The 25,264-nt window shown below is 40.5% G+C and overlaps 2 protein-coding genes across 2 annotated transcripts in view; one reads left to right on the plus strand and one right to left on the minus strand.

Annotated features, from left to right (window-relative positions):
• Positions 1 to 1,322: 1,322 nt before the first annotated feature.
• On the minus strand, positions 1,323 to 13,496 carry LOC133606987 (paired box protein Pax-6). Its single transcript, XM_061961490.1, has 9 exons — positions 13,463 to 13,496; positions 9,076 to 9,206; positions 8,791 to 9,006; positions 8,634 to 8,721; positions 3,958 to 4,047; positions 3,802 to 3,884; positions 3,668 to 3,719; positions 3,413 to 3,599; positions 1,323 to 1,426 (listed from the first exon to the last, which is right to left on the minus strand). Exons 1-9 carry the CDS (start codon positions 13,494 to 13,496, stop codon positions 1,411 to 1,413), a joined length of 897 nt encoding a protein of 298 aa, XP_061817474.1. The 3' UTR covers positions 1,323 to 1,410.
• Positions 13,497 to 16,161: 2,665 nt separating this feature from the next.
• Positions 16,162 to 25,264, plus strand: part of snd1 (staphylococcal nuclease and tudor domain containing 1) — a 272,862-nt gene continuing 263,759 nt past the window's right edge. The window contains exons 1-4 of the mRNA XM_061959499.2: positions 16,162 to 16,405; positions 18,737 to 18,886; positions 20,140 to 20,260; positions 23,782 to 23,863. Of these exons, the coding sequence (XP_061815483.1) occupies positions 16,331 to 16,405; positions 18,737 to 18,886; positions 20,140 to 20,260; positions 23,782 to 23,863 (428 nt within the window). The 5' untranslated portion in view covers positions 16,162 to 16,330. The remainder of the gene's footprint in view (positions 16,406 to 18,736; positions 18,887 to 20,139; positions 20,261 to 23,781; positions 23,864 to 25,264) is intronic.

Consider the following 25,264-nt stretch of genomic DNA (forward strand, 5'->3'; position numbering starts at 1 on the left):
CTCCCCCCTATCCCTTGTGGAAGGGGAGACACACAGATCCGGTGGCCATGGATGGGGTGCTGGCTGTCCGGGGTCGGGACCCGGGGTGGACCGCTCGCCTGTATATCGGTTGGGAACATCTCTGCGCTGCTGACCCGTCTCCGCTCGGGATGGTTTCCTGCTGACCCCACTGTGGACTGGACTCTTACTGTTATGCTGGATCCACTATGGACTGGACTCTCACAATATTATGTTAGACCCACTCGACATCCATTGCATTCGGTCTCCCTAGAGGGGGGGGGGGGGGGGGGGGTTACCCACATATGCGGTCCTCTCCAAGGTTTCTCATAGTCATTCACATCGACGTCCCACTGGGGTGAGTTTTTCCTTGCCCTTATGTGGGCTATACCGAGGATGTCGTTGTGGCTTGTGCAGCCCTTTGAGACACTTGTGATTTAGGGCTATATAAATAAACATTGATTGATTGATTGATTGATTGATTGATTGTGAATTTTATGCTAACATGTTAGCGAATTTCATACTTTTTAACCAGATAATACTAACCAGTTTGTTCTGTTTAGGGACGAGAGTGGGAATAAGCACACAAGAAGGAATTAATATGGAGGTGGACGACCAGGATTATGACGTCGTAGCTCAACGTGTTAGGACCAGTTTATTAAGGATGCTAAAACCAGTCCAATGTAAGTCAAGTTTGGCAGTAAACTAGCATGTGGATATGTCATCTACCTCTATAGGTACGTTATGGTGTTCACTGTTTGCCTTGTCTTTCCTCCAGTGATCTATTGTGGACAATACTGTACTGGTCCAAAAGAACTTTATGCCTCGGTCCTAGTGCAGTCATAAAAAACTGATGGCGTGCAGACCAGATATAAAAGGTCATGTTTAGACTTTTTTTTTTTTTTTTTTTTTTGGAAGCTATACGTTTCCCAGAAGACTCTGTCCCGCTTGACATCAACTTCCAAACACTATAAAAAAAAATAGAAGGGTCCATAGCACCTCAAATGATCTGTGGACTTATGATTTAAGCAAACTTAAACATCCAGTTGTCTTCCTAGATGATAAATACATTGTTATTTCTCCTGGTGTATAAAATGTCTTAGTGTGTTTTAATGAAGCCAAAAGCACACCAGTTTTTTTTAAATATACGCTTTAATCATTCTTGAGTCGTAAAGGACGTAATGCAGTCAAGTGTTATTTGGCGACCTCTGCTGGCCACTATGTGTTACTGCGCTGCTCGCTGACTGCCCGCTTCTTTCTTGCAGGCACGACACACTGTGAGGACAGGAAGGAATCGGACATTGTCTCAAAGACTAAGCTAAGTCCTCTCTTCTTCCAGTCTCACACACGTCCTGCTGCCGGTTTTTGGGATCATGGTGGACCAGAGTCTGGGTCGAGTTGAATGGTCCACACTCAACACTTCCAGAACCTAGAGACATTATTCAAAAAAAGAAAAGATATTTGTTTTTCCAATAAGTCCTCAAAAACAGCAAAGCTAGCCTGGTCTTGAGATAATATTTTGCTTGTGTTTATGCAGTAGATCCTCAAAAATAGCAGAGTGCTTCTATTACACAGAAGCGTTTTTTTCAAATAGATTCTTAAAAACGCTACAGAATTTTGCATTTTGTAGCTAATTCTCTATTAAAAACAGCACATACATACACTACTGTCACACGGAGGAATTTTGATTAGCATTTTTGCAGGTGGTCACCAAAAAGAGCAGATTGTTCCTGTTATATACGGTACAGAATATTTGGTTCGAGATTATAAATTAGATACCCCAAAACAGCTAAGCACTCCTTTCATATAGTGGATCTTTGACTAACATTTTTACAGTCAGTCCTCAAAAATAGCAGACCACTCTTTTGATATCAAGAAATCTTTGACTTGCATTTTTGCAGTTGATCCTCAAAAACAGCAGAGCGCCCCTGTCGTATGGATAATCTTTTGAGTAGAGTAGATTTCTAAAAACAGCAGAACGCTACTTTCACATACGGAATCTTTAACAAGTGCTTTTGCAGTCACTTCCTAAAAACCGCACAGCACTCCTGTCATTTAAAGAATCTTTGAACGGTGGTATTAAATTTGATTCCTAAAAACAGCACAGCACTCTTGTCATATAAACATTTTGATTTACAGTAGATTCCTAAAAACAGTGGAATGCTCTTATACAGAATCTTTGACCAGTGCTTTCGCAGTCAATCCCTAAAAACCTCAGAGCGCTCCTTAAAGAATCTTTGAATGGTGGTAGTGAATTAGATTCCTAAAAACAGCTGCTCGCTGACTCGCTTTTAGCGGTTGATCCCCAAAATAGGATTTTCATTGAGGATTTTTGACTAGCAATGTTGCAGTTGGTCGACAAAAACAGCAGAGCATTCCTATCATATAGAATCTTCGACTAGTGCTTTTGCAACCAATCCTCAAAAACCACAGAGCTCACCAGTTGCATAATTAATCTTTGAATAATGCTAATAAATAGACCCCAAAAAACAGCATAGCGCTCTTATCAAGTCTTTGACTACCATTTCTGCAGTCAGTCCCTAAAAACAGCAGAGTGCTTCTGTCATAGTGAATATTTGCCTAGTGCTCATGCAGTCGATCCTTAAAAACTTTAGAGCGCTCTCGTCATTTAGAGAATAATTGAATAGTGGTAATAAATTAGATGCCTAAAAACAGCACAGCACTCTTGTCATATCGATCCTTTTTTTGTAGTACAGTAGATTCCTAAAAATAGTAGAATACTTTTATACAGAATTTTTGACCAGTGCTTTTGCAGTCAATGCTTAAAAACCTCAGAGCGCTCCTGTCGATTAAAGAATCCTTGAATAGTGGTAATAAATTAGATTCCTAAAAACAGCAGCTCCCTCCTGTCATATAGAGAATCTTCGGCTCACTTTTAACAGTTGATCCTCAAAAAAGGATTTTCATTTCAAAAAGGATTTTTGACTACTGTTTTTGGAGTTGGTTCACAAAAACAGCAGAGCACTCCTACCATAGAGAATCTTTGCCTAGTGTTTTCGCAGTCAATCCTCAAAAACCGCAGAGGTCACCGGTCGCATAATGAATCTTCCAATAGCGGTAATAAATTAGATCCCCAAAACAGCCTCGCGCTCCTATCGAGAATCTTTGACTACCATTTCTGCAGTCGGTGCTTAAAAAAAGCAGTGTGCTTATGTCATAGAGGATCTTTGAGAGACCTCCCGCCATTTAAAGAGTGTTGGAATATTGGTATTTGATTCCTAAAAACAGCACATTGCTCTTGTCGTATCGATATTCTTTGGCCAACATTTTTGCAGTCGATCTTCAAAAATAGCAAAGGTCACATAGAAGATATGTAAGCTGAATGGAAGTTTGTTTTTTTGTGGTTTTCAAGCAGTTCTTGAGTCAGAATTTTAGCTTTATGAGTGGGACGAACCTCTGAGTCCAGTGGGAGGCATGCGGGGTGGACAGTAGGACACCTGAGAGGGATGCCAGTCCACAAGGATGGTCCAGGTCTAGTGTCCTGCCAGGTACAAAAACAGCACGTGTAAAGGTCGCTGTACTGTTGTCAGGCACGTGATGAAACTTCGAGTGGAGCTGCTGAGCTGAGACGCTCTGAGGAGCTGTGAAGGACAAAGGAGGTCAGTATTTTCCACAGTGTGTCCATGAATACTTGCCAAAAAGTACTCACTACTTTGTTGGACCTCCCTCCTCCACTTGGCCCGCCTGTTTGAGAACCACACCTGTGTCAAGAGACAAACAGGAAGTGATAAAGCAGCAAACGACAACAAACGATGGACTAGTCTCATGGAACATGTTGTCTACTTTGATGGTCTCCTCTGCAAGCTGGGTCTGGTTGGACAACTTGTCCCTGGTGAACATGTCCGCATACTGACTCTGGGAGAACGCTGATCCATGAGGCAAACGACATCAAAAGATGAATTTTTATTGAAAAAAATCAAACTAAACTCTGCAAGTCACCTTTCTCCAAGACCTTAGTCTGCTGCTGAGTGAAGGTTGTTCTCGTCCTCAGAGGGACACCTTTTGTCTCCATGCTGGTGCTGGAGAAACCTGATACAGTCACAACATTAGCACACATCATGCTGCTTCTTTGACGCCACAGAATTTTTGTCTTATAGAGGATCTTTAACCCGCGGTTTGGTGAAATATCCTTAAAGACCGCAGAACTCTCCTGTCATATAGAGGACCTTTGACTAATAGTCCTTAAAAACAGCAGAGCTATCATTTCATACAGAGAGCTTTTGACTAACGTTTTACAGTCGCTTCTCAATAACGGCAAATAACTCTTGTCATATTGAAGACCTTTGACTAGTGTTTTGGTGGAGTAGTCTTAAAAACAGCACAGCTCTCTTGTCATATGAAGGATCTTAGAGTAGAAGTAGGCCCTTAAAAACATTAATTACTTCTGTCATTTGGAGGATCTTGGACTAGAGTTTTGGTGGAGTACCCTTAAAAAGACCACTCTTTCATTTAGAGGATCTTTGACTAACATTTAGAACAGTGGTTCTTAACCTGGGTTCGATTGAACCCTAGGAGTTCGGTGAGTCGGGCTCAGGGGTTCGGCGGAGGTCAAGACACACCCGACTCATCGTGTAAATAAAAACTTCTCCTTTTTGGCGTATTACGGATACGGCAACAGCAGAAGTCAAACTGATTTGCAGGTGTGTAATTTGTTGTGAGTTTATGCACTGTGTTGGTTTTGTTGTTTGAACAAGGTGATGTTCATGCACGGTTCATTTTGTGCACCAGTAAAAAAATATGGTAACACTTTAGTATGGGGAACATATTCACCATTAATTAGTTGCTTATTAACATGCAAATTAGTAACATTTAGGCTCTTAGCTAGTCATTATTAAGTACTTATTTATGCCTTAATTGGCATGGCCTTATTATAAGCCTAACCCTCTAACCCTGGCCCTAACCCTCTAACCCTAACCAAACAACTCTAAATTAAGTCTTTGTTACTTAGAATATGTTCCCCATACTAAAGTGTTACCAAAAACATATAACTTCGTCTTGAATTTGAAAAAAAAACAAAAAAAAAACATTTTATTTTTCACCAAAGAAGGGTTCGGTGAATGCGCATATAAAACTAGTGGGGTTCGGTACCTCCAACAAGGTTAAGAACCACTGATTTAGAACCTTAGAAACGGTAGACCCCTCCTGTAACATAGAAGATCTTGGACTGGTGTTTGTGTAGTCAGTCCTCAAAAAATCTGGCTACTCCTTTGATATAAAACAGTGATTCTCAAACTGTGGAATGTGTACCACTAGTAGTACACTAACTCTATTTAGTGGTACGCCAACAAATCACTGGATTAAAGTACAGTGTTTTTTTTTCTGATATTCAAACACAGTAGATGATCTTTGAATTGCACTTTCCTTAAAAACAGCAGAATGCTATTGCCATATAGAGATGTTCTGACTAGCAGCAGGTGCTTAAAGCAGTATACAACTCCTGTCCTGTGGACTCGGAGGATCATTGACTAGTATTTTGATGGAATAGCCTTAAAAACAACAGGGATCTCCTGTCATAAAGATTATTTTTGATCTATGTTTTTTGCAGTCGGTCACTAATAGTAACAGAACTTTGACTCATAGCCCATCCTTAAAAACAGCAGACCAATAATTTCATATAGAGAGCCTTTGACTAACTTTTTAAAGTAGCTTCTAAATAACGGCAAATATTGTCATACTGAGAAACTTTGACTAGTGTTTTGGTGGAGTAGTCTTAAAAACAGCACAGCTCTCCTGTCATACGGAGGATCTTAGAGTAGAAGTAGGCCCTTAAAAACATCAAATTACTTCTGTCATTTGGAGGATCTTGGACTAGAGTTTTGGTGGAGTACCCTTAAAAAGACCACTCTTTCATTTAGAGGATCTTTGACTAACATTTAGAACAGTGGTTCTTAACCTGGGTTCGATTGAACCCTAGGAGTTCGGTGAGTCGGGCTCAGGGGTTCGGCGAAGGTCAAGACACACCCGACTCATCGTGTAAATAAAAACTTCTCCTTTTTGGCGTATTACGGATACGGCAACAGCAGAAGTCAAACTGATTTGCAGGTGTGTAATTTGTTGTGAGTTTATGCACTGTGTTGGTTTTGTTGTTTGAACAAGGTGATGTTCATGCACGGTTCATTTTGTGCACCAGTAAAAAAATATGGTAACACTTTAGTATGGGGAACATATTCACCATTAATTAGTTGCTTATTAACATGCAAATTAGTAACATTTAGGCTCTTAGCTAGTCATTATTAAGTACTTATTAATGCCTTATTCGGCATGGCCTTATTATAAGCCTAACCCTCTAACCCTAACCAAACAACTCTAAATTAAGTCTTTGTTACTTAGAATATGTTCCCCATACTAAAGTGTTACCAAAAACATATAACTTCGTCTTGAATTTGGAAAAAAAAAAAAAAACATTTTATTTTTCACTAAAGAAGGGTTCGGTGAATGCGCATATGAAACTGGTGGGGTTCGGTACCTCCAACAAGGTTAAGAACCACTGATTTAGAACCTTAGAAACGGTAGACCACTCCTGTAACATAGAAGATCTTGGACTGGCGTTTGTGTAGTCAGTCCTCAAAAAAGCTGGCTACTCCTTTGATATAAAACAGTGATTCTCAAACTGTGGAATGTGTACCACTAATAGTACACTAACTCCATTTAGTGGTACGCCAACAAATCACTGGATTAAAGTACAGTGTTTTTTTTCCTGATATTCAAACACAGTAGATGATCTTTGAATTGCACTTTCCTTAAAAACAGCAGAATGCTATTGCCATATAGAGATGTTCTGACTAGCAGCAGGTGCTTAAAGCAGTATACAACTCCTGTCCTGTGGACTCGGAGGATCATTGACTAGTATTTTGATGGAATAGCCTTAAAAACAACAGGGATCTCCTGTCATAAAGATTATTTTTGATCTATGTTTTTTGCAGTCGGTCACTAATAGTAACAGACCACTCTTTTCATATAGAGGACATTTGACTAATAGTCCATCCTTAAAAACAGCAGACCAATCATTTCATATAGAGAGCCTTTGACTAACTTTTTACAGTAGCTTCTCAATAACGGCAAATAACTCTTGTCATACTGAGGAACTTTGCACAGCTCTCCTGTCATACGGAGGATCTTAGAGTAGAAGTCGGCCCTTAAAAACATCAAATTACTTCTGTCATTTGGAGGATCTTGGACTAGAGTTTTGGTGGAGTACCCTTAAAAAGACCACTCCTTTCATTTAGAGGATCTCTGACTAACATTTAGAACCTTAGAAACAGTAGACCACTCCTGTAACATAGAAGATCTTGGACTGGCGTTTGTATAGTCAGTCCTCAAAAAAGCTGGCTACTCCTTTGATATAAAACAGTGATTCTCAAATTGTGGAATGTGTACCACTAGTAGTACACTAACTCTATTTAGTGGTACGCCAACAAATCACTGGATTAAAGTACAGTGTTTTTTTTTCTGATATTCAAACACAGTAGATGATCTTTGAATTGCACTTTCCTTAAAAACAGCAGAATGCTATTGCCATATAGAGATGTTTTGACTAGCAGCAGGTGCTTAAAGCAGTATATAACTCCTGTCCTGTGGACTCGGAGGATCATTGACTAGTATTTTGATGGAATAGCCTTAAAAACAACAGGGATCTCCTGTCTTAAAGATTATTTTTGATCAACTTGATGGAATAGCCTTAAAACAACAGGGATCTCCTGTCATAAAGATTATTTTTGATCTATGTTTTTTGCAGTCGGTCACTAATAGTAACAGACCACTCTTTTCATATAGAGGACATTTGACTAATAGTCCATCCTTAAAAACAGCAGACCAATCATTTCATATAGAGAGCCTTTGACTAACTTTTTACAGTAGCTTCTCAATAACGGCAAATAACTCTTATCATACTGAGGAACTTTGACTAGCGTTTTGGTGGAGTAGTCTTAAAAACAGCACAGCTCTCCTGTCATACGGAGGATCTTAGAGTAGAAGTCGGCCCTTAAAAACATCAAATTACTTCTGTCATTTGGAGGATCTTGGACTAGAGTTTTGGTGGAGTACCCTTAAAAAGACCACTCCTTTCATTTAGAGGATCTCTGACTAACATTTAGAACCTTAGAAACAGTAGACCACTCCTGTAACATAGAATATCTTGGACTGGGATTTATAGTCCTCAAAAAAGCAGGCTACTCTTTTGATATAGAACATGGATTCTCAAACTGTGGTCTATGTACCACTAGTAGTACGCGGGATCTGTCTAGTGGTACGCCAACGAATCACTGGATTAAAGTACATTGTTTTATTTTCTGATATTCAAACACAGTAGATGATCTTTGAATTGCACTTTCCTTAAAAACAGCAGAATGCTATTGCCATATAGAGATGTTTTGACGAGCAGCAGGTGCTTAAAGCAGTATACAATTCCTGTCCTGTGGACTCGGAGGATCATTGACTAGTATTTTGATGGAATAGCCTTAAAAACAACAGGGATCTCCTGTTATAAAGATTATTTTTGACCTATGTTTTTTGCAGTCGGTCACTAACAGCAACAGACCACTCCATTCATATAGAGGATCTTTGATTAACAGTAGGTCGTCAACTGCACTCCCGTAATATTTGTCCATGTGACTTACTGTCTTCAGTCCTGCAGGGTGCATGGCTGTCCATCCAGGCCTGTGGCTTGACTGGGATCTGTCTTAGAATTCGGTTTATGGAAGAAACCTTGAGGACAGAAGTCTGTGTAAAGACATGTCGGTCAACAAAAAGGATGAGGACATCCCTGAGACTCACGCTGGGAACTTTGGAAGCCTTGCAGCTCCTCGTGGCCAGAAGACTTTTCCTAATCTCCCAAGCAAAAACGGACGGATTGTCCCTTTTGTGCTGAACGATAGCGGAGATGACGGCGGGGGTGAGTAGTCGTGGTCTACTCCCACCGATTGTTTTTGGCTGCAGGAGGCCAGTAAGTCTGTAGCGGCTCAGGATCTTGCTGACGCAGCCTGTGGACACCTGGAGAGACACGCCTGACATGTAAGCTCATGACAAATGTTTGATTCAGACCTTTTTACAGCAAAGTACCCTCAGGATCCTGGAGATCTGGCTGGGCCGGACCCCCTCAGAGGCCAACTCCACCATTTTCCTCCTCTTGGAGTCCGGAAGAGGTCTCCCGTTGAGGAACGTCCCACCAAGCTGGTTCACACTGCTACCACCTTTTTATTTTTTTTATTTTTTTTTTTACAAAACACAAAGTATGTCCTTCACAACAGCAGAGTGTTCCATTCATAAAGAGGGTGGGGATTCTCAAAAACAGCAGTGCTCATGTCATATAAAGAATCTACGATTAGTGTTTCTTGAGTGGTTTCTTAAAAATTGCAGAGATATTGTGGCATATATTAGGTTTTTGATTGTTTTTTGCAGGATGTCCTGAAAAACAGCAGAGCAGAAGATATTTGATGCATTTGTCTTTGAAAACAGCAGTGTGCCCCAGGATCTATGATGAGCATGTGTGCAGTAAGTCCTAAAAAACAGCAGTTTCCTGAGGTTAAATTGACGTTTTTGATCACGCGTTTGGAGCATATCTTTAAAAACAGCATTGTTTTGGCATTAGGTCTTGAAAACAGCAGAGTGCTCCTTCATATAGACAATTTTTGATTAGCGTTTTTAGAGTAGGTCCCTAAAAACAGCAGACAGCTCCTGCCATATATCTTTGGCTAGTGTTTTTGTAGGAGCTTATTAAAGCAGCTGAAAGATATTTGACCGTCGGTTTTGCACTAGCTACTTAAAAACAGTACTCTTGTCATATAGAGGATATTTGGCTTGCATTTTTGTGGAAAATTCTCAAAAATAGCAGTGCTTATGTCATATATTTTTGATCAGTTCTTGCAGTGGGATTTTAAAAAGAGCAGAATGCTATAGTCTTATAGTGGGTTTTTGACTAGTGTTTTTTGCACTATAGCCTCTAAAACAACAGAACAGAGGATCTTTAACTAGCATTTTTGCAATAAGTCCTCCAAAACAGAAGAGTCCTTCCGTCATTTGAATAGTGTTTTCTATAGTTGGTTCTTAAAAAAACTGCCAAGTGTTTATGTAGATTTGATGGTCTTTGAGTCGTGTTTTTGGAGCATATCCTAAAAACAGCAGTGAAGAGGATGTCAGAATACTGTTTTTTCATTAGGTCTTTAAAAACAGCAGAGCGCTTTTTCATACAGACTATTTTTAATAGGCAATTTCACAGTAGGTCCTTAAAAACAGCAGATGGCTTCCGCCATATAGTGAATCTTTGACTAGTGTTGTTACAGTAGGTTCTTTAAAAACAGCTGAGTGTTTATGTGTAATTGATGGTTTTTGACTTGTGTTTTTGAAGCATATTTTAAAAAACAGCAGTGAACAGGATCTCCGAATATTGTTTTTACATTAGGTCTTTGAAAACTGCATAGGGCTCTTTTAATTTAGATTAATTTTGACACGCGTTTTCGCAGTATGTCCTTAAAACAGCAAATGGTTCCTGTCAGATAGACAATCTTTGAAAAAACATTATGTCATACAAAAGGTTTTTGACTGGTGTTTTTGCAGTAGGTTGTTAAAAACAGCTGATGTTGTTTGACTAGTGGTTTTACAGTAGGTCCTTAAAAACAGCACTGCTCATGACAATTATTTTTGATTACAGTAATCTCTTTGGAGTGAGTTTTCAAAAATAGCGGCGAGCTTATGTCATCTCGAGAATATTGGAAGTGTGTTTTTAAAGTAGTTTCTCAAAAACAGCAGAGTGCTTTTGTCGAATTTACGGTTTTTGACTTGTGGTTTTTAAAATCTTTACTGTAGTGTTTCTGAAGTAGGGGTTTAAAAAAACAGCAGATTCCTTTTGTCGTACAGTGGGTCTTTGGCTGGTAATTTCGCAGTGGGTTCTTAAAAACAGCTCGAAGATCTGTGACCAGCAGTTATGCACTTGGTCCTTAAAAACAGCTGAGTTCTTCTGTCATAATGAGAAATCTTTGGCTTGTGTTGTTACAGTAGGTTATTTAAAAACAGCTGAGTGTTTATGTGGAATTCATGGTTTTTGACTCGTGTTTTTGGAGCATATCCTAAAAAACAGCAGTGAAGAGGATCTCTGAATATTGTTTTTGCAGTAGGTCCTTAAAAACAGCACTGTTCATGTCATTTATTTTTGATTACAGTAATGTCTCTGGAGTGGGTTTTCAAAAATAGCGGCGAGCTTATGTCATCTCGAGAATATTTGAAGTGTGTTTTTACAGTAGTTTCTCAAAAACAACAAAGTGCTTTTGTCCAATTGACGGTTTTTGACTTGTGTTTTTTTTTATTTTATCTTTGCTATAGTGATTCTGAAGTAGGGGTTTAAAAAAAATAGCAGATTCCTTTTGTCATACAGTGGGTTTTTGGTTTGTAATTTCGCAGTGGGTTCTTAAAAACAGCTCGAAGATATGTGACCAGCAGTTATGCACTTGGTCCTTAAAAACAGCTGAGTTCTTCTGTCATAATGAGAAATCTTTGGCTTGTGTTGTTACAGTAGGTTATTTAAAAACAGCTGAGTGTTTATGTGGAATTCATGGTTTTTGACTCGTGTTTTTGGAGCATATCCTAAAAAACAGCAGTGAAGAGGATCTCTGAATATTGTTTTTGCATTAGGTCTTTGAAAACTGCATAGCGCTCTTTTCATATAGACTATTTTTGATAAGCGTTTTCACAGTATGTCCTTAAAACAGCAAATGGTTCCTCATGTCAGATAGACAATTTTTGAAAAAATAGCAGAGTCATTACGTCATACAAAATGTTTTCGACTGGTGTTTTTGCAGTAGGTTGTTAAAAACAGCTGAGGTTGTTTGACTAGCGGTTTTACAGTAGGTCCTTAAAAACAGCACTGCTCATGTCATTTATTTTTGATTACAGTTATGTGTCTGGAGTGGGTTTTCCAAAATAGCGGCGAGCTTATGTCGTCATCTCGAGAATATTTGAAGTGTGTTTTTAAAGTAGTTTCTCAAAAACAGCAAAGTGCTTTTGTCCAATTGACGGTTTTTGACTTGTGTTTTTTTTAATTTTATCTTTGCTATAGTGATTCTGAAGTAGGGGTTTAAAAAAAATAGCAGATTCCTTTTGTCATACAGTGGGTTTTTGGTTTGTAATTTCGCAGTGGGTTCTTAAAAACAGCTCGAAGATATGTGACCAGCAGTTATGCACTTGGTGCTTAAAAACAGCTGAGTGCTTCTGTCATAATGAGAAATATTTGACTTCTGTTGTTACAGTAGGTTATTTAAAAACAGCTGAGTGTTCATGTGGAAGTAATGGTTTTTGACTTGTGTTTTTGGAGCATGTCCTAAAAAACAGCAGTGAAGAGGATATCCGAATATTGTTTTTGCATTGGGTCTTTGAAAACTGCATAGCGCTCTTTTCATATAGCTCTTTCATATAGACTATTTTTGATAAGCGTTTTCACAGTATGTCCTTAAAACAGCAAATGGTTCCTGTCAGATAAACAATCTCTGAAAAAACTGCAGAGTCATTACGTCATACAAAATGTTTTCGACTGGTGTTTTTGCAGTAGGTTGTAAAAAACAGCTGAGGTTGTTTGACTAGCGGTTTTACAGTAGGTCCTTAAAAACAGCACTGCTCATGTAATTTATTTTTGATTACAGTAATGTTTCTGGAGTGGGTTTTCAAAAATAGCGGCGAGCTTATGTCATCTCGAGAATATTTGAAGTGTGTTTTTAAAGTAGTTTCTCAAAAACAGCAAAGTGCTTTTGTCCAATTGACGGTTTTTGACTTGTGTTTTTTTTTAAATCTTTGCTATAGTGATTCTGAGGTAGGGGATTAAAAAAACAGCAGATTCCTTTTGTCATACAGTGGGTTTTTGGTACGTAATTTCGCAGTGGGTTCTTAAAAACAGCTCGAAGATATGTGACCAGCAGTTATGCACTTGGTCCTTAAAAACAGCTGAGTGCTTCTGTCATAATGAGAAATCTTTGGCTCTGGAGTGGGTTTTCAAAAATAGCGGCGAGCTTATGTCATCTCGAGAATATTTGAAGTGTGTTTTTAAAGTAGTTTCTCAAAAACAGCAAAGTGCTTTGGTCGAATTGACGGTTTTTGACTTGTTTTTTGAAAGTCTTTGATATAGTGTTTCTGAAGTTTTTAAAAACAGCATAGTCCTTATGTCAGAGAGCGGGTTTGTAGTAGGTTACAGCTGAAAGATCTTTGACTCGGTCCTTAAAAACATGCCATATAGAGAAATCTTTGGCTAGTGTTTTTGCAGTAAGTCTTCAAAAATAGCCCTTGTGTTGCTGCAATAGACCCTTAAAAACAGCAGCACATCTGCTCTTTTCATTTACAGGATTTTTGACTATGTTTTTGTTTTGTTTTGCAGAAGATCCTCAAAAACAGCAACAGGCTCCTCCCATATAGATGATCTTTGACGAGCTTCTTTTGCAGTTTTATCGAAATAAGCACACGTACTGACCTTGATTTGTCTGCTCAAAATGTGTGCCACACATGTCCTCGTCCAGCAGTCCAACGAGCACACCTTGCAGGTAAACGCTTCAGGTGACTTGTGGCGTGCGTGTCGTGGCTCTGAGGTCATTTATAAGCTGGCTGGCGTGGGAGCTGTGGCTTGTAATGTCAACATTGGCTTCAAGAGGCTTTCATATTAGATGATGTGCTTCCCATTGGCTTTACAAACAAGAGACTTTTCCCACTCTAAAATCAGACAGCTAAAATGACAACAGTAATAATTAGATTTATATTCAATTTTGTTCAGCACATGTTTTATTGAAAAAACTTGAATAACGACGTAGAATGACGTGTTTGTGTGGAATAAGTGCGTGGGAATGGGTCTTAAAAGAGCTTTATTGAGGGTTCCATGCGCCAATGGTGTGTTCGCGTACCTTGAAGATGTTGTTTTTCCTAGAAACGCTCGACCAAACGATATATATACGGTTGCGCACTTATGCATCAATTGCAACTTTGAGAAAAGGTTGGTCACCAGGGCGCCCTTGCGGGATGAAGACTCTCTCTTCCATAAAGCAAACACGTGCAATGCGAGGGCCATATGGTGAAGTGCTTTTTGATCAATCGTAAATCCATCCCAGGGTGCTTTTATTACATTTTCTCTCAAAGAGACAAAAAAAACGGAGGACAGGAGAAGGAGGAGGGGGGCCACCACCAGGAGGGACGCTGGGGGCCACACATCGCCCTCACAGATGTTGCTTGGGCAGCTTACAGATAAAATGTGCAGTAAACGTCCCAAAGGGGAATATTTGACGAGCAAATATTAGTCCATGTGGCTTCAGACAACACAGACGCACGGCGCAGCCTTTGGGTCTGTTTGATGACTAATTGAATATCATTAGTGCGCCACGCAAGGCAGCCAATGAGGGCAGGAGATGATTTAAAAATGCCATATGCTCCAAATTATACATTAACCACCACTGAGTGGACAGTAATACGCAATGTGTGCAATAGTGGCGCTCGGTCTGGGTCTCTTTGACGACCACTGCAGCACAAATAAACCAACCAATTGTGTGTATTACAGCGAGCTCCATGCTGTCATTGATTTATTATGTTTTACTGCGTGGAGTGTGTGAGGCAAATAGCACTAACGTGGTCTTGTGTGCTTTAGAACGCGCCACTTAATCTGTGCGTAAATGCCGCTCAAGATCAATTTTGATGCACTTTAAGGGGCTCCTGAAACCCCCCAAATACGAATATATAGAAATGACACATGTCAGATCATTGTTTGGGGTGTTTTACACCTGAATCCTGCTTAAATGTGACCATTAAGTGATGGGAAACGTGAGGAAATCATCCGCGTAAAAGCGCACTAATTAACGTGAGCCGCGCGCAAAAAGGCTCCTTATGCTGCACCTTGGCTCGCACTCACAAGCATATGCCAGAAATACATATGGGTTTATTTATGTTGTCTGCTGTTTCTATAGCAACATATTCTCTATTTGTGCAATTTGATAGGCATAAATGTCATTAATTATATTTTGGAACAATAATGCTTGTTTTTATGCGATTCTGGCAACATTTTTTTTTTACTGATGATATATTTTCTACCATAAAAGACAATTTCTGAATAAACTAAACAAACTAAAAATTTTAACTAAGAAAATGCCATTTATTGCTGTGTACCTATGTAAACATGTTTTTTTTGATACTGTTAGACATATAAGATAAGAATAAGAATATTGTTGAAAATCTGTCATCATTGATATAATTCTTATGATGTTCCCAGTTCGGTCATATTAGAATAATATGCAGTATATCACATGCCATTTTATGTATTTATTTTAAGGCAAAGTACGCTTGCTTTTACAGGGCTAAATAAATATTTCAAATTAAAATGTAAACTCCAAAACACCTTCAGAAGTAATTTCTAAATAAAATAAAAATAAAACATTAAAAAAATGTACACATCGAATACCATTTAGCTTTTTCTATGTTGGTGTTGAGAATACAATTAAAGGAAAAACATGTTAAAAGTAATATGACAATTAACCATGTATTCATAAAGGCTTTTTAAAACTTTCTAAATGCTGACTTTTCACTTACATTGGAGTACAACATCTCCTCCTCACTTAAAAAAACCCCATTTAATTTAATAATGCTTGTGGGAACTCCTCGTTGGTAAAATAATAATAATAAAAAAACAGGTTTTAATCATATAAAACATGTGAAGGTATTTATCTTGGCAATATTTAGAGCGTCTCCCCTGAGTATCAATGTTCCTTTCACACACAAAACTCCACATTCCCATCTGGAAGCTGTTTTTTTTTTTTTTTTTTTTTTTTTTTTTTTACAAAATATATATTTGTTTAAAATACGCTGATTGCTGACATCGGCACTTCTTTTCAAATGGGGACTTGCACGTTAACACGACAGCAGTCATAAAATACCGACAAATCCAGTTTAAAAGTGGAATTTTAGACGAAGCAACACCAAACTGATAGCTGGCGTTGTTTACTTTTCATGTTACAACAATTATTATGTCGATTGTCTGACTCGTGTTGCTTATTAGTAGAATCGCCGTGTATCCCACAGTCCGTGAACGCTGCATTAGCCGGGGTCATGCTATGCTGACGTGTCACGCACGAAAACCCGGAAGTAGTTTATTGACCGCCTCCATTCACTCCCATACATTGTGGGCGGAAGTGACGACATGTGTATATGTCACGGTGTGCTTCCGGTATAACGTGTGTGTTGACCAGCCTTCAGCCTTTTTCTCTTGGCTTTCTGGAAGACCAGCGACTGGCTCAGTGTCCCACATCTTTTTTTTTTTTTTGCCTTCTCTCTTGCGGCGTCACTCAAACCTCCGAACCCGGTGAACATGGCATCTGTTTCGGCTCCATCCCAGACATCCTCGGCTGCCTCTGCAGCGCTCCAGAGGGGGATAGTTAAGATGGTAAGACGCCCCCCCCCTCCCTCATGTGTAGACGTGTGACTTCTAGTTAGCAGGCTAGCTCGGCGACACTTGCATATATATACTTGACTTATAGACAGTCATTATTTACAATAATATGACAGCTCATGTCACGTTTCGCCCGCGCATGCTGGCGTCACGAACAGCATCCAAAGTGAACCTAATAGCCACAACTAGCTAATATTAGCTAGTCTGCTATCAGGCTACATGCATCTGCTGGACGGTTTTAAAAGTGGATAAAACTATCCAACATGTACATTATCAGGTGGTGAGCAACTGTGCAAATATATGCAGGATATATCTTACTTATAGAAATGTTGCTAATACAGTTATTTCAAAGCGAATTGTAAAAAAAAAGTGGCATGTTGGGTAACCTCATGCTAGCTGCAACAGATGTGAGCTTTCCCAACTGACTGAAGCGAGTTAGTGAGTGGTGAACTTTGAACTTTTCACCACTTTACTCCACTTTTTACCACTTCACTTGTGTTTTTTTGCCCGGGTGGAGTGGAGCAGGACACATTAGCCTAGCCTCGGGTAATCAGCTAGCATGTTAAGACCAAAAAAAGGCATCTTACGGCTGTAATCAATCAATCAATCAATCAATGTTTACTTATATAGCCCTAAATCACTAGGTCTAGCTCCAGCCTATCTTGTCGATTGTATTGTACCATATGTCCCGGCAAGAAATCTGCGTTCAAAGAACTCCAGCTTATTAGTGACTCCCAGAGCCCAAAAAAAGTCTGCGGGCTATAGAGCGTTTTCTATTCGGGCTCCAGTACTATGGAATGCCCTCCCGGTAACAGTTAGAGATGCTACCTCAGTAGAACCATTTAAGTCCCATCTTAAAACTCATTTGTATACTCTAGCCTTTAAATTGACCCCCTTATTAGACCAGTTGATCTGCCATTTCTTTTCTTTTCGCCTCTGCCCCCCTCTCCCTTGTGGAAGGGGAGTTACACAGGTCCGGTGGCCATGGATGAAGTGCTGGCTGTCCAGAGTCGGGACCCGGGGTGGACCGCTCGCCTGTGCATCGGTTGGGGACATCTCTGCGCTGCTGACCCGTCTCCGCTCGGGATGGTTTCCTGCTGGCCCCACTATAGACTGGACTCTCACTATTATGTTGGATCCACTGTGAACCGGACTTTCGCTGATATGTTGGATCCACTATGGACTGGACTTTCACAATATTATGTCAGACCCACTCGACACCCATTGCTTTCGGTCTCCCCTAGAGGGGGTGGGGGGTTACCCACATATGCGGTCCTCTCCAAGGTTTCTCATAGTCATTCACATCAATGTCCCATTGGGGTGAGTTTTTCCCTTGCCCTTATGTGGGCTCTGTACCGAGGATGTCGTTGTGGCTTGTGCAGCCCTTTGAGACACTTGGGATTTAGGGCTATATAAATAAACATTGATTGATTGATTGAATCACGAGTGTCTCAAAGGGCTGCACAAGCCACAACGACTTCCTCGGCTCAGATCCCACATCAGGGCAAAGAAGAACTCAACCCAATGGGACAATGAGAAACCTTGGAGGGGACCGCAGATGTGGGGACCCCCCACACCCTGGGTGACCGGTGCAATGGTCGCCCAGGGGGATCTAGCATAATATTGTGAGAGTCCAGTCCATAGTGGATCTAACATAATAGTGAGAGTCCAGTCCATAGAGGGGCCAGCAGGAGACCATCCCGAGCGGAGACAGGTCAGCAGCGCAGATACGTCCCCAACCGATGCACAGACGTGCGGTCCTCCCCGGGTCCCGACTTTGGACAGCCAGCGCTTCATTCCATTGTCACCGAACCAGTGCCCCCCCCCCCACACACACACACACACACACAAAGGAGAGGGGGGCAGAGCAGAAAAGAAACGGCAGATCAACTGGTCTAAAAGGGGGTCTATTTAAACATTTTCATTTCAAAAAAAGAACGGCCGAGTACTACTTTTATTTTTTTTCAGCCCTCGTCATCACTCACTCCTACCTGCTCATAACCTTAGCATCATTTTGAAAGAGAGCTAATCCAATCAATCAATCAATGTTTATTTATTTAGCCCTAAATCACAAGTGTCTCAAAGGGCTGCACAAGCCACAACGACATCCTCTGTTCAGATCCCAAAGGATGGTGATTAGTTTTTATCTCCCTCCCATCTTAGATCAACAATGAAGCCCCCCTCTGGATAATAGTTGTTTGCACAGATCCACACAATGCCAGGGTTGTCACCCTCTTGACAGATTGTCTCCGTAGCAACAAGCACATCCTCGCCTCTCTCCTCAAGCTCTTATTATTATTGTCGTTGATTTCCCTCCCTCCCCAGGTCCTTTCGGGCTGCGCCATCATCGTAAGGGGTCAGCCTCGAGGTGGTCCGCCTCCGGAACGTCAGATCAATCTCAGCAACATCCGAGCGGGCGCCATGGCAAGACGAGCCGCTCAGAGCCAGCCCGACACCAAGGACACCCCCGACGAGGTGGGATCTTGTTTGTTGACAAGAAGAGGATGGGATAATTATGATGTTTACGTGGCCGTTTTAGCCACAATCACTTAATATAGTTAGATTAACAACAATACGCTGCCAGGTTGGGAGTTTTCAACAATGTCTTGATGGTAGACACCACCATTTTTGCCTGTTGTTGTTCTGTATGAATGTGGAATCAACCTGGCAATTTTTCTGTAGGTTGTAACAGAGTCAGGAACGCAGTTGTATGATTATACGTTACAACGTTCCACTTGATTTTGTGTGAAAGGCACAATCCAACTTGCTTATATCACCTCGGATTTCCACTGAACGCGGAACGTCATCACCACGGGCGGTGATGTTCCGCATCCCTGCGCTAAATATACGCTGAGCTTCTATTGTTGCCGGTCGCTGCAACAAATCTGTTCAATTTAGCTACAATCTGCTAATATGCTTGTGTTGGACAGAAAGTCATGCACAAACACAAAATGAATTATCCGCTGTATTTTCAAAATAAAATACTCTGTTTTCAATGCCGATCTAATTTACTCTTCAAACTTCATAATGGACTTAAAGTCAATAGCTCGGTTGGTAGAGTGGCCGTGCCAGCAACTTGAGGGTTCTAGGTTTGATCCCAGCTTCTGCCATCCTAGTCACTGCCGTTGTGTCCTTGGGCAAGACACTTTACCCACCTGCTCCCAGTGCCACCCACACTGGTTTAAATGTAACTTAGATATTGGGTTTCACTATGTAAAGCGCTTTGAGTCACTAGAGAAAAAGCGCTATATAAATATAATTCACTTCACTTCACTATTTCACAGATTTTTTTTAGACGTAATATCACCTCGTTGACACAAATGGATGAGAACATGCTGGTTCTGGAGGTTTTAAAATTAACGAATCATATACAGGCATATCTTGGACAGCTATATGGGGATATGAGGACCTGTGTCAAATACAAGTTGATACGGAAGCGGGGTAAGTAGGGGAGTGTGTGCAACACAATAAACTGTTTGTGGTGCACTTTACTACAACTCCCCTTTTCACGTAATCGCGAGATCTCTTAAAAGTCTGTGCTATTTTACTGCACGACGTAGCTGCAACTGAACGGTGGTGGGGGTAGCCGGACTCAGTTCAGTGGCGTGGCCATTCAGCTGCTGTTCCGCATCCAGTGGAAATCCGGGGTTAGAGGCCACTGTTGGATGTAAGTTTCAGCATTATCTTAATGAAATCGACTTAAAGGACTATTGTGGTTATTGTTGCAGCCGTGGGCCTTTCAAGCCAGAGAGTTCCTCAGGAAGAAGCTGATTGGCAAAGAGGTGTGCTTCACCGTGGAGATCAAGACCGCTCAGGGCCGGGAGTACGGCATGGTCTACCTGGGGAAAGGTGAGTACGTCCGGCCTTACGTGGCTAAAATAAACACACACACATGCAAAGCCTTAGCTTTGGTTGACTCCATAGTCTCCGTTTGACTGCAGTGCTCCTTTTTTCTTTACAGTATTACTGATTTTTGTCGAGTAACAATTAGGGTTGCGTGATTTAGGCGATATGCATACATATAAATAAATAAATGGGTTATACTTGTATAGCGCTTTTCTACCTTCAAGGTACTTAAAGCGCTTTGACATCATTTCCACATTCACCCATTCACACACACATTCACACACTGATGGCGGGAGCTGCTATGCAAGGCACTAACCAGCACCCATCAGGAGCAAGGGGTGAAGTGTCTTGCCCAAGGACACAACGGACGTGACTAGGATGGTAGAAGGTGGGGATTGAACCCCAGTAACCAGCAACCCTCCGATTGCTGGCACGGCCACGATATAAATTTGTCCGACGATGGAGTCTTTAATACTATAATGCATGTTGATGACTAATTCTAGCTGTGTCCTGCTAATTTGAAAAAGCGACAACTTGGGGCGGCATAGCTCGGTTGGTAGAGTGGCCGTGCCAGCAACCTGAGGGTTCCAGGTTAGATTCCCGCTTTCGCCATCCTGGTCACTGCCATTGTGTCCTTTGGCAAGACACTTTGCCCACCTGCTCCCAGTGCCACCCACACTGGTTTAAATGTAACTTAGATATTGGGTTTCACTATGTAAAGCGCTTTGAGTCACTAGAGAAAAACGCTATATAAATATAATTCACTTCACGTCAACTGAGCGACCAAGCCATGTAGCATTCTCACTAGCAGCTAACAACCCTCCACAGTCCAAGTCCATAATCCTTGCCTCCATTGCAAATAAAGTAATCCTCGCCTCCATGGCGGCAAATAAAGTAAGTTTCTTCCAGTTATCATTATCACTGGAGAACAAGGACCAGCGAGACATGCCACACTTTAGACAAGAAGTCATGCTAACCGCTAAGCTAGAGCTCTTGAATGTAATGTAAACTGGTAGACGGTTCCATACAAATATCGATTGTAACAATACCAATTATAGTATCAGCACACGGTCAGTGATTAGATTGATATTTTTTGTATCACAAAATCTTTTTGTTATTATTTACAACCTCAGGAAATAAGTCACTGCATAGAGGAAGACTTGAGGGCAAAAGCCAAAGCCAATAGTAGTTTTTGCTTATGTTTATTTATTTTGCACTATTTTGCTCAAAATGTAATAAAAGGGAATACGAATTTGAATATTTGATTGCTATTGTTACACCACCATGCTGTGTTTTTGTCTGATTATAATTGTGATGAAAAAAATAAATAATTCAATGATGTAGAACATTTGAAGTATCAAACCGAGCTATACCGGGTGATAGAGTGGCCGTGCCAGCAACTTGAGGGTTCCAGGTTCGATCCCCGCTTCGACCATCCTAGTCACTGCCGTTGTGTCCTTGGGCAAGACACTTTACCCACCTGCTCCCAGTGTCACCCACACTGGTTTAAATGTAACTTAGATATTGGGTTTTCACTATGTAAAGCGCTTTGAGTCACTAGAGAAAAGCGATATATAAATATAATTCACAAAACTAATGTAAAGTATTGAAACAACAGAACAATAAGAGCGTATTACATTTTACCAGAAAGTAACCCGACATTAACAGTAAATTAACAAGTAGATTAATTTTAGTTTTGAGAAAATAATACAACTGGAAATGACACAGTTATTGCATTTTTCAGCGGCCAATTTAGGAGCCCTTGCAAACCTGTTTTTCAATGTTTCACAATCATTAATGTGCCGAATACTAAATCATGATATATATCATTATTGCAGGAGCCTGCAATATATATCATGTTATATTGTAGCACAAACCCCGTTTATGAGTTGGGAAATTGTGTTAGATGTAACTATAAAGGGAATACAATGATTTGCAAATCCTTTTCAACCCATATTCAATTGAATGCTCTACAAAGACAAGATATTTGATGTTCAAACTCATAAACTTTTTTTTTTTTTTTTTACAAATACCGGTAATTAACTTAGAATTTCATGGCTGCAACACGTGCCAAAGTAATTGGGAAAGGGCATGTTCACCACTGTGTTACATGGCCTTTCCTTTTAACAACACTCAGTAAATGTTTGGGAACTGAGGAGTCACATTTTTTTAAGCTTCTCAGGTGGAATTCTTTCCCATGCTTGCTTGATGTACAGCTTAAGTTGTTCAACAGTCCGGGGGTCTCCGTTGTGGTATTTTAGGCTTCATAATGCGCTACACATTTTCAATGGGAGACAGGTCTGGACTACAGGCCAGTCTAGTACCCGCACTCTTTTACTATGAAACCACGTTGATGTAACACGTGGCTTGGCATTGTCTTGCTGAAATAAGCAGGGGCGTCCATGGTAACGTTGCTTGGATGGCAACATATGTTGCTCCAAAACCTGTATGTACCTTTCAGCATTAATTACCCATGTCTTGGGCACTAATACACCCCCATACCATCACAGATGCTGACTTTTCAACTTTGCGCCTAGAACAATCCGGATGGTTCTTTTCCTCTTTGGTCCGGAGGACACGACATCCACAGTTTCCAAAAACAATTTGAAATGTGGACTCGTCAGACCACAGAACACTTTTCCACTTTGTATCAGTCCATCTTAGATGAGCTCAGGCCCAGTGAAGCCGACGGCGTTTCTGGGTGTTGTTGATAAAAGGTTTTCGCCTTGCATAGGAGAGTTTTAACTTGCACTTACAGATGTAGTGACCAACTGTAGTTACTGACAGTGGGTTTCTGAAATGTTCCTGAGCCCATGTGGTGATATCCTTTACACACTGGTGTCGCTTGTTGATGCAGTACAGCCTGAGGGATCGAAGGTCACGGGCTTAGCTGCTTGCGTGCAGTGATTTCTCCAGATTCTCTGAACCTTTTGATGATATTACAGACCGTAGATGGTGAAATCCCTAAATTCCTTGCAATATCTGGTTGAGAAAGGTTTTTCTTAAACCGTTCAACAATTTTCTCACGCATTTGTTGACAAAGTGGTGACCCTCGCCCCATCCTTGTTTGTGAATCACTGAGCATTTCATGGAATCTACTTTTATACCCAATAATGGCACCCACCTGTTCTCAATTTGCCTGTTCACCTGTGGGATGTTCCAAATAAGTGTTTGATGAGCATTCCTCAACTTTATCAGTATTTATTGCCACCTTTCCCAACTTCTTTGTCACGTGTTGCTGGCATCAAATTCTAAAGTTAATGATTATTTGCAAAAAAAAATGTTTATCAGTTTGAACATCAAATATGTTGTCTTTGTAGCATATTCAACTGAATATGGGTTGAAAATGATTTCCAAATCATTGTATTCCGTTTATATTTACATCTAACACAATTTCCCAACTCATATGGAAACAGGGTTTGTATTTCAGCGATGTCGCCCATCCCTATTAACAATAGTACAATAGTTTGTTTATGCGCTGTGTTCAGTATTGCATCATGGCTTATTTTTATGTATTTTTGCAGACATGAGCGGCGAGAACATCGCTGAGTCTCTGGTGAACGAGGGCTTCGCCACGGTGCGCAGGGAAGGAATTCGAGGGAACAAGTAAGAACTGTTCTTTTCACCGTCCTAAAGCCCCACTTAAGAACTTTCAGTTTTGGTTAATTTTGGCAGCGCGGTAGTGTTAAACGGTAGTGTTTTGCTTGACGGAAGACCACATTTCCCATGAGGACTAGCACATATCGTGTCAAACTAACATGGTGTCTGCTGTAATATTGGCACAAATATTACATCTCTAATGGCTATGCTGATGTTAAATAGCAGACACTATGAAGAAATTGATCTTGGATTGCGCTACAAACATGACGCTACTACCAGGAATGTATCGGGGCGCATGCAGGTCTGAAGCAAAAAAGACCGGCGGCAGAGTTTTTTCGAAGGAAGTAGTGTGGAACTGTGAACTATCAAGCTTGTGGCTGTTACCACACATATTTCAAATAGCTAACATAAACATTATCATTTTGATTTGAGCATCAAAATGTAATTACTAGTTTAGCAGAAACAGAGCTAAGTCAGCATCGGCAGAAATCCCTCATCTTTGAGCTCACGCCAGCAAGTGAAAACCAGGCCAATGTTGATCTTGACTTTTTTTTTTGTCACCTAAGACAAAACGTTTCGTTTCTTTGGTTATTTTGGAGCTTTGGCCATGATAGCAATAATTGCACGTAGGCGTTCTTCTTCCTTTTGTTTTCTGGCGGCATGCAGGCGTTCACATCGATTTCTGTCTTTTTTAACGACTTGTTAAAGAGGGGAGTGATGTATGTCGAAAAGCAAGTCAGGACATTTTGTAGTTTTTTGTGTACAAGGGTTCCTGCTACCCTCCTCAACTTTGCTAAGTGGCAGTGAGAGCGATACAGACCCTCTCAGGACATGACAGATTTGTCATTCAACTAGTTGTAAGTCGATGTATCATCCCAAAAGTTATGAATATATTTTATGAAGGTTGAAAAGTTACTTAGTGCTGCTTTAAGGGGGCTGTTTGAAACATTTACACAGATTCCTAGAGGGGATATCCCGCCCTATTGCGGCTTCTGATATGCAATGACGTAGTTACGTACGTATGTAACGTGCACGCGCATTAGCTTTAGGTGTTGTTAGCTACTAATAGCAATTTGGATAGCTAGCGTGAGCTGTCATTGAATGTATATTCTATCATAACAACAACATGACTGCAAATTGTTTGCTGCTTCTCTTGGATTGCTTTTGTCTGTGTTCACACGCTCACACACAAAGCATTTTATTTGGGCCGGCAAAAAAACTTGTAACATAAACTTTGTACTTGTGAAAAATATTGACAATTGTCTAACAAATGTGTTCTGTTAAAACCACTAATGGTAACATAACATAGCCGGTGGTGTTCTTGTCATATTTTTTGCTTTGAAAAACGTTACTGTGAGGAAGTTGCAAACAGCACCTTTTAATCGTGGAAAAACATGACATTTAAAC

This window comes from Nerophis lumbriciformis, linkage group LG05 (genome assembly GCF_033978685.3).
Source record: "Nerophis lumbriciformis linkage group LG05, RoL_Nlum_v2.1, whole genome shotgun sequence".
Classification (NCBI taxonomy): domain Eukaryota; kingdom Metazoa; phylum Chordata; class Actinopteri; order Syngnathiformes; family Syngnathidae; genus Nerophis; species Nerophis lumbriciformis.